We start from the raw sequence: 10,272 nt of genomic DNA on the forward strand, positions 1-10,272 counted from the left end.
AACCACAGAGCAAGGCAAGTCAAGAAGAACTAAAAGAAAACTGAATCTTCCGATAAAAAAACCTGGTTCACACTACAAAGTAAGGCCAATTCAGAAACAATGGAACTCCAACGACTAAAAGAAACTTCAACAAATCTCAACGCCAAACGAACCCTAACTTCAACAATTCCAAACAAACCCCAATGCCAGAAAAAACCAAAAGAACCAAATTTGCAACGGAAAGAAACAGCCGAGCCCGAATGGATCTCGGCTCTGATACTAAGTCAAATAGAACAAGGTATTTGGGAATTTTTGATTAATTCATTCATCCCTAAGAATAGGGTTAATATACATGATACATAGTAACCTATTAGGAAACTAATCCTTATTAGGAAGCTAATACTACTAATATAATATTTACATTCCTAGCACCATAAGGGTGACAATGGTCACTATCAAATTTTTATGTTTTGGGCTTCTTCCCTTACTCGGAGATCTAATATTTGCTTTTCACATCGATAGTTTAGATGTCGTGTGCCCTAGCCTACAATTGAATCTCATTAATTTGCAATTTGGCATGGTCGGTTTCCTTTGGATCTTTCACAAGTCATAAGCCAGCTTTCTTCAAAGCCAAGTAGAAGCAAAAGTATCGAAAGGGATGGGCAAGTTGGGATTTTGGAGCTATCCCTGTTACCCTGTATAGCAAATTAGCAATTGCATCCTATAACTCGGATAACAGATATTCCCGTAGGTATATATGTGTGAACTGTTCTGTGTACACGTCCCTCTCTCAAAGCATATATAACTCTGCGAATTCGTTGATCTTGACTTGCCGTCACTATAATCCACAGCAGACCTCACCATCACTACCAATTGCATGCTGCAGAATTGAACCGTGATCGTTTCGTCCACAAAGAAACAAAGAACACTTGTGATTAAGTGCATGTCGCTCGCAACCATGGTAGGCTAGCCAGGGCACTAATACTGAATCTGAGAGTCCCAGTCCCATAATGCAGATGTACCTCACTTAGTTGCAGAGAGAGCTATAGCTATAGTCAGACTCGGCATGCATTGACTTGTATATGCCCTAAACGAAGACCTCTTTTGCCCTAACCAAAAGTACAAGGATATGACGACAGAAGACCCTAATGGCGGTGGTCCATTTTTTACTGTGTTTCTTATCCTCGATCTCTTCTCTCAGACGTTATTGTTCTCTGCGACGTGGGACTTGTCCAGTTGTTGGTGCCAATCAATCTGGCAAGGCCAAAACTATGTATGTGGGTGTGATTCTCGTTTGGTTTTTAAGCTAGAGATCTGGAAAAGACTTGGAGGAAATAATCTATTTTTTATAGAGCAGGTGTCGTTTGCTCATATGTCTGTGACTCCATGATTAGTGTCTACCATTCTTGTGGTTGAAACGTTCAATAGAAATTGAATTAGATCTTACCCACTACTATCATGCATGTCCAAGAGCTAATCATATTATAAATGGGACGACTCACCCTACCCACTATCAATTATAATGAGAGAAGGAAAGAAAACATGGAGAATGAAGTCGTCACAGAATTCTCAGTTCTGTAAAGAACAATATATACATACATAGGAATTCATGACTCTAGCTCTACCAATTATAGATCACTATATTTGTTTGGTGATCGATGAAGACCATGGATAGGAACGGGTTGGAGATTTTATATGCTTTCTTCATTAAACAAAGAGAAACAACATTCCTTTTCCAAAAAAAAAAAAAAGAACAAAAAAAGAAGAGAAACAACATTCTTGGGTTGAGTGGGTCATCTTTTTATAACAAACTTTCATGAAAATGTCGGATGGAGATTGGAGATATTTTCATTTTTTTCTTCTTTGTTTACAGAGATATTTTCTAACTCATTTCTAGATCCGAGTCTCAGCTGGAAATGAACAATATCATTTGCGGTGCGGAGTCTAATCTATGTGAATTGATGCATGTTAGACAAGTGTGTGCCTAGATTTTTATGGAGATGAGGTCTGAGTATGAACCTTGATTGATAGGGTTACACTCAATTCTATCGTGTCAGTCTTTTGTTATATTAGAATGTGTCGGTCTAATTTAAGTGCTTCAAGTACAAAGATAGAGACCAAAGAAGAAGAACAAATCTAAGATTAATTCTCTGGGATTCCAACCCCAGATTTCGATGAATTTGAGTTTTGATGGCTCCATATCTAAAATATCTTACATGCATCAACACAAAAATCATAAATCAACTCCTTCAGTTTCTCAAAATGTAGAGTACCACTTGTTTTAATAAGGGTTAAAACGATGATGTAAAGAATATGAACACACTAAGATATAGCCCTGCACTCATCAAATATAGTTCTTGAAAGACCTAACCATGCCAGTTCATTTTTTTGGCATTTTCAGTTCTGGTAAAGATGGTGATTACAGTAGACTGTAAACTATGGTATGTCTGAATGTGAGGCCTCGGACAGTCGGACTAGACAAGGAAATTCTTTTTCTGTTGGATTGTCGTGTACAAGTTTACAACAACAACATCACCACAATAGCCCATAATAGAGAAAAGAAAAGAAAACCCGTGCGCCCCAAAAAAACGCACTACTGAAAAAGGGAGAGGCTCATCATATTCCACCAACCTGATCGCAAAAGCTCCAATGAATCGTCGCTCTCAGATGCAAAACAAGTGGAGCCACTCCAGGTAGCTAGCAACTTTCCAGCTTTGCCGGACCACAAGCACATAGAGAGCTCCATCTCTAATATGACCAAAGGCAAGATGACTTTCAGACGATTTGCCAGAACTCTGGCTTTCAAAACTTGTCATTTCTGACCGCCCAGTCTTCTCGGTTGAGCCGAGCTCGGAAAAAAAAAAACCATCATACTCCGCAAGATAAAGATGACAACGTTCTATGCCTGGCACAAAACGTTGCGAGAAAATTATGAATGAAAACCAGTAGAAGACCACATCATTTGTAATTGTAACTGCCAGAATGTCTCAAGTTACTCTGTTCATAAAACTAGTGTCAATCCAGAAGGAATCCTAACTGCAGTACAATTTACACACCAACTAGTAATACATTTTGAAGAGAAGACCGACCCTGGAACTGAGAAAGAAATGTTGTACACAAACTCAACGAAAACAAAAAGACCACCCTCAGTAAAGCTTCAAAAAGTTCGAACAAAATGGTCCAAGAAGCGGTCTTTCATGAACCAACAAGTTCAAATTTTGGTTAAATCCACATCTATTTTCACATGATGCTGCAGCGGCTCCTTTCTTCTTGAGGCTGAGCTTGAGGTTGCTGTAACCTGCTTGAATCGGATGGGTCATATGGATACAAAGATGTGTCCAGCCCGTACTGTTATACCAAAAAAAATACAGAGCATGAGACTTAGAACCATAAGTTGTGGAACGGATTTCAACTTAAAACAAACTGATATTTTCAATATGAAATTAGAAAGACTTGGGCATGTTTGTTTGGAATCTATCATTCCCTGTACTCAGTAGATAACCAGATAGGACCTCAAATTTTTTCCTAAATTCTCTACCACCACCAGCCACCTAGAACACACCTGGTATGGTAACTAACATGACAAAACTGACATGTCACACAACAAAAACATTTCATAAAACACATTAAACTTTACCAATTCGAACTTGGACTAAAAATCTGGGCTAAGACCAATATTGCAGTAATCATATATAGATGTCCATTTCCCGTGCACATATACATGCATACTTTTGGTTTGGGAGGACAGGATGGTACCATACAAGAGTATAAGCATCTTGACACTACTGCTGCAATACTGCAAGAAGTCTCACCTTTTCCCTCATGCGTGTACTCCAAGCATCATTTCTGGTTGGACGCTGATTTCCAGCCCCAGCAACAGGTACACCGGTTGCTGGAACTGGAGGCGGCCTGTTGATTAATGGCTCTTCATCACTATCATACTCCACTGGTCTATTTACTGCTCTAACTCCAAGGGCTAGCAAGAAAATTAGAGCCTGAAAATCAATAGAAACTCGTTATAAAAACCTGTTTAGGAATGATTAATGCGGCTTTAGGCATCTCAAAACCATACTTCACTAGACACAAGATGGGAACTATTCTGTGCAGCTGAAAAACATAGACATGAAGAAAAACTCATAGCCCCAAGGAAGATTTAAAAAGGACCAGGGTCTTACAATCCACAGACTACAGGCAGCTGGGTGGCATTTTCTCATAAAACAGCAGTTCAAGAATAATTAATGTCAAATGTGAATGTTTCGATATTGGCCATCACATGCAAATAATTGCATTGATATCATTGTCATGCAGATATAAATGTAATGAAAATCAATCATCTCATTGTCAGCCAACAAACAGTCAATTCCCAAGAGGAGCAAAATCATGTAAAATTTTCATTTAAGCAATTCAATAAGATCCTTCATGCATTTGACCATTCCATCATCATATTATAGAAATTATGAACCGTAAGCTCAAGCAATGAAACAAAAGTCAAACTTTTAAAATAGTCAGTACAACTGACATGCAGCGAGTAATAGTTTTCTCCAAATTTTGATTGAACAAAACAAAGCCCAACCCAACTGGCCAGGATTTGATCAGTATTCCAGCCAATAATATATCGACAAAGCACCATGTCAGGTCCCATTTTACAGCTTTGAAGTATGCTTTTACTTTCATTTCAGGGTGTACATCGCTAAATGAGTTTGAATTTCCAAACGATATTGGGAGGAAGGACTTTTATTCCGAAAGAAACCGCCAAGCAATGTTTCAATAGATGACTCAAGAATCAGTAGAAAACTTCAAAGTCCCCCAAAGGACGAAATAGAGTTCATAAATACCAAGAGGCCTACAAAGCATTTTGGATATCATAATTACCTCAAAGATAACAGCTCCAAGAACAACCCATTTGACAATACTCCAGTGCGCTTCCAGAAAGTCATATATCATCTCAAAATCTCCAGTCGCATCCGTCGGGATTTCCTAAAAGTAACTTACGAAACTGATCAGATGGCCAACCAACCATTACCCTCTGATATTTGAAAAGATCAATTGAAAAACACTTACGGTTTCCCAGCTTTTGTCAAAGAATATAAAGGCTGCAGCAGCCAGCTCTACCAGGATCAAAAGAATCAACAAAACCGAATACTATGCTGACTTAAGGATACCAAGATTGGAGAATAATCACGAGAAACAGTAAAGAACATAAATCACATGTGCATATGCATATTTATCAGCCATCAACCAAAATGTCGTAGATGTAAGTAATGCAGCATGACATATGAAATCATTGAAGCCATATATGATGGTTAGTGGGTGATTAACCCATAATATTTAGGCACAAGAGCAAAGATTTAGGATACACAACTCAAGCAGCAGCCATTCCGTGTTACAGCACCGATGCAACCAAAACAGGAGATGACAAATATAATAACTCCAACCCCAATAAATAAGTATATGAACCTGAAAAGCATGAGATGCCAAAAATGTGAGGGAAAAAGAGAATAATTAGACAACTTAAACTCAACAGGTATCACAAACAGTTTCTTGCCTTTAATAACTTCTTCAACAACTATATAAAATATATGAACAAGAATATATACATCTATCTAATATAAGTGAGTAGTTGACTGAACAACAGAAAAAGGCAGATAGGAAAAAAAAGTTAAACACTAATTGTTAGGGAAATAAGTAAATGCAGATAAATAATGGGAGAGAACATGAACTGCAACATGATCAAGTTAATTTTAAACCAAGACCAGCTATTTTAGGTGAGCTTCAAGTTTGGTTTATTAACTTCAGTCACATAAAATCTGGGTATACAGAATGGACAGACATGAAGACTAAAAAGGAGAGTCGGAGGTTTAGAGTCGAAGTAGAAGGAAAACAACATCTGCAAGATCGCTACTCAATCAGTTAGACTTTCAGAGCTTCACCAGATTTAAAGAGGATGATCCACCCCTGGTCTTAAAGTTACTTTTAAATATGTTAGAGATGCTACCGTCAATGATTAATTCGTTATGTGGCCCTCAGCTCCATTCTTCAAATTAAATTGTTAAGAGCAATCAGGGGAACACAATAATAATACAAATAAAAACTAGAAACCTTTATGGCCTATCTTGTGAAGAGGAAAACTTGTCACAGTTCATAAAATTGATGAAACCAGTGTCAAAACTTGTATGTTTTATTCGAGAACTTCAGTATATTACTTGGAGGAATATAAAAGTGCATCACTGAATCCGCCCAAATCTAGCAATATGTGGGGAAATGGCTGTCCAAGACCTTTGAAGAAACTATCCAACTCATTTGTGAAAAGGCATGTTTAAAGGAACAAACAACAAACTAGAGGGGGACTGCAGCACCCAGAGCTAGTAGAAGTCAGGTCATCATAGAGTAATGCAGAGGAAAGTTATCTCTATCAAAAAACAAATCTTTGTCCAAAGTATGAAGCCCTATAGGTCATTATATAGTAAGACCAATGAAGTTAAAGATTACATAACATCTCAAGACATATAATTGCTATAATCTGTCCAACATCATCTCCTTAAATTACTTGACAAAATCCAATACATCTAGCAAAGCCAATGACCTATCTTGATTGTTAATACTGATTTTCTGGGTCAAATTTATGGAGACCAAATGTGAGGTTTTATCTCAAAAGGTCTTGGTAAAAGATAGGAGCATACACATTTTTTATTTGGAATATTGGACAGTAGTTTGAAACAATTGAATTTGACCAACAGTTCTAAAATATATTGGACAAATTATTCAAAACAAATGAAGAAAAATCTCTATGACGACCCTGCTTGAGCCAAGTTTCCAATCGTGCACTCATTTATACATCCAGCTTCCATTAAGATAACGTGGCAATTATGAGAAATCTCTGGTTGTTATAAAGAAGAAAAAAAACTAGGAAGCATGGGAGGTTTAAAATTCAATTGAACAGTATAATATCAAATGCAAGAAGATAGTATAATCGGTAACTTGTTTTGATGTCTACTGCCCTATCTGACATCAATTTCACAGAACATGACCTCACTAATACTAAAAGATATGTTTACCTTGAAAATTTAAAGCAAAATTGAAGTCAATTGGGCAGTAGGCATACCAGGCTTTTGGCAAGTTGTCAAGAAAACTAGCGGAAAGAGACACAGTTGTGAGCATAGGACGGCCAAGCTGTATCAGAGCGTCAGTTTCACCCACAGGCGAATACACATTCGCAGTGTCGGCTACTTTCATGTATTCTACCAGCAAGTAGATCCCATAGCCCACCATGGCCAGCCCAACAAGGGTCAATATAAAGTTCAATAGCTTCAATAGGAACACCAAGCACCCTCTGCAGGCCATCCCGTAACAAGTTCTTGGACCCCCTCCGAATTCAAATCCCCGGGGCCTCTATTTCATCAATTAGCCTAATAATTTCCACAAAACACCCACATTTAGCCCCATCATCAGTAACCCACACACACAATTCTCACTTGAGAAAGTCAACAGCTAACTTGCAATTGAATTCAGCTCTCTACTCTAACCTTTCAAATCACAGCCATTCTTTTCTAAGATCAAGATAACACAAAATACTTTATTCAGCTTAAGATTATAGAACTTCGGCTCCATCAAAACAAATGATTCCAGTTTTTTTAACAAAACGCCATTACTTCAAATTCCGTAAGCAAACAGCTCTGATTTGATCAACTAAACAAATTAAAAATTCGAAATCGATGGCCTAAATTAAATTCAGTTTCAGATGAAATAAATCATAAATCTTCCTGGATTGATTGTACAGAAAGAAAATATATAAATTAAAGAAGAAAAGAAAAAAAGAAATTGAGCTTCTGCATCTCATGGTAACCAATACAAGATCGAGCAATAAGCTACAGAAATTGAAGACGTACAGATTCAAAGGCAACGAGGATTCAGATGGCTTCAACGGATTTTTGAAGCTTCTTGGGATTCTGATTCAGACAGAGGAGAAAAAATAGAGAGAGAAGCAAAAAGGAAGGTGAAGACGGTGAGACCTGTTTTTTTCCTTTGAGATGTTTTTTCTAGTGGACAGTTGGCATTTTGATTTGTTTGTCGCCGTTTTTTATTTATTTATTTTCAGAATGACGTTACTGCCCTTATTACTGTGTGAAGGTGTAGGGGTGGTTTGGTCTAATCAGGAGCTATCCAGAAACAGAGACTGAGAGACGTAACGGACGACAGCGTATCACCGCTTCTTTTAACGTCTATCGGTTCGTCTCTGTTGCTGTGTCCATTTCTTCTCAGGCTTATGTTTATCTTTTCATTAATAATTTCTTCTTTTTTATAAATTGGTGTGAGTTGTCTGTAATTGATTAACATAAAAGGATATTGCAGATTCCTAATTATATATTAATTGTACAAATTCCAGTTTAATGATGTTACTTTTTACTTTGGAAGTGAACGATTTTGAGTTCAACTCGTGTCATATTGTAAGTTGTTGTAAGAAAAAAGAGAAAAGATTAGATTCATGAGTAAATTGGGTAGTTGTATTACTCACATTATAGTATAATGTATGGGGTCCGGTTCAATAGACACAAATTTGACACTTATTTTTACTCTTTTTATGAGCCTTTAGATTTTAAGATATTTAACGGTTTAAATTAAATGTGAGGATGACATGACATTGTATTTATTTGATAAGAAAATATATTTTAAATAAATAAAGAGAAGTGGATAAAATTGTTTTTGGAGTTTTATTAAGAAATTAAAAGAATAAAAGAATATGATTACAAGAACATAACAACAACAAGAACTGCATAAGAAAAGAAAACAGCCATCGTGTTCATCTTCGTTCAGAATTTCATGCATCGTCTAAAAATCAGTTTAAACCCCCTTCACTACAATTCTTCTAATCTTTTATTTTTGATAATACTAACATGTTAAATCAAAAGTTAAATATAAAAAATCCAGTTCTCAATTGTGGAATGAATATCTCATGATTTCTTAATTTGGGTGCATATTCCATAATCCTCCATCAACTTGTATCGACTTTAGAAACACAGGATTAATCATGTCCATCGTTTTCTTTTTTATTGGTGTTAAAGGTCTTAATATACACACAGATACATAAAATAATATATGCATATATATAGCAGATTCAAAAACTCATGATTCTCAGTTTTTATATTTGGAATTTGAGGAAGGTGATGGGGATGGAGCTCGAGAAGACGATTTGGTGTTCTTGTTCTTGATATTCAGTATTTGTTTCCTTCCTTCTAATGTTTTATTTACTTTTTCATCAGAAAAGAAAATTTTATTTCTTTATTTTAGTTGATAAAATTATGTGTTTTTACTTATGTCATGTCATCCTCACATTTAATCTAAACCGTTAAATATCTTAAAATCTAAAGGCTCACAAACAGTGTAAAAATTAGTGTCAAATTTTGTGTCCCTTGAATATGACCCTAATATATGTTTTGGTAAAGCTTGCATAGCTTCTAATTTGAGACAGTTTATGTGGAGCATTAATTCTATTGAAGTAATTGCCCAAATATTGTATTAAAGTTTGTGTGAAATTTCTATGTGAATCATGGCTGACATATCATTATATGTTGATTTACTTATGCTTATTATAAATCCTTCAGAAAATGAATTTGATAATTTTTTTTTTTGTGACTATTTGAAGTTGGATAGTAGAACTAAATGCATGTCGCAACTTACTATCAATTTTGTTTTCTTACTCTCTTTTGCTTGCCCAACACCATTTTCAACAGTTGTGAAATGGAGACCTACACTCATCATGAACTAAATGGCCGGAAAAACTTCAAGTCAAATGACGAGCTTAAAAATTTCAAGTCACCTCGTCTACCTCGTTCCTGATTTCCCATTCTTGCAGTCGTGTATGCTGCAAAGTTTGCATCGAGTTGACCATTTCAGAAGCTCTCACTTACTGAGTTTTTTTTTCCAATGTTAAGCAGAAATCATGTATTTGTGGAAGGATCGAGAAGCCTTTTACCTAGCAGACTAAACATTGTGAGTCACTTTAGGGTTCAAAATCTTCTAATAGAATCCTATAAAAAGAGGGACTTGGAGCAAAACAGACATTGAGCAACAAACCCAAAAATCCCCCATGCCAACACTCTCAAACTCTCATGCGCCTTCAAGCAAATAAATCCTTTTGGCAATTCCCCCAGACACTATCAGAAGAAAGACTTTAGCCGACAAAAAAAAAAACAGGCCGACGAAACAATTTTTCGTCGGCTAAATTATATTTTCGTCGGCTATAGTCAACTACAGACTTTAGCCGACGACTTTAAACTTTCTTTAGCCGACGAAATT

At 36.3% G+C, this 10,272-nt stretch overlaps 1 protein-coding gene across 1 annotated transcript; it reads right to left on the minus strand.

Moving 5' to 3' along the window:
• Positions 1-2,815: 2,815 nt before the first annotated feature.
• On the minus strand, positions 2,816-8,013 carry LOC101293885 (tetraspanin-18-like). Its single transcript, XM_004300225.1, has 7 exons — positions 7,866-8,013; positions 7,082-7,385; positions 5,337-5,436; positions 5,041-5,121; positions 4,852-4,956; positions 3,792-3,974; positions 2,816-3,327 (listed from the first exon to the last, which is right to left on the minus strand). Exons 2-7 carry the CDS (start codon positions 7,318-7,320, stop codon positions 3,220-3,222), a joined length of 816 nt encoding a protein of 271 aa, XP_004300273.1. The 5' UTR covers positions 7,321-7,385; positions 7,866-8,013; the 3' UTR covers positions 2,816-3,219.
• Between the last annotated feature and the right edge of the window lie 2,259 nt (positions 8,014-10,272).

The sequence above is a fragment of the Fragaria vesca genome, linkage group LG5 (assembly GCF_000184155.1).
Source record: "Fragaria vesca subsp. vesca linkage group LG5, FraVesHawaii_1.0, whole genome shotgun sequence".
Lineage (NCBI taxonomy): Eukaryota > Viridiplantae > Streptophyta > Magnoliopsida > Rosales > Rosaceae > Fragaria > Fragaria vesca.

Bases quoted from the DNA above. Each gene is read 5' to 3' on its own strand.
- LOC101293885 (XM_004300225.1), bottom strand. From the start codon at position 7,320: ATGGCCTGCAGAGGGTGCTTGGTGTTCCTATTGAAGCTATTGAACTTT. The intron at 4,957-5,040 runs GTAAGTGTTTTT...AGTTACTTTTAG, and splicing joins TTGACAAAAGCTGGGAAACC to GAAATCCCGACGGATGCGAC. The intron at 3,328-3,791 runs GTGAGACTTCTT...TTGGTATAACAG, and splicing joins GTACACGCATGAGGGAAAAG to TACGGGCTGGACACATCTTT.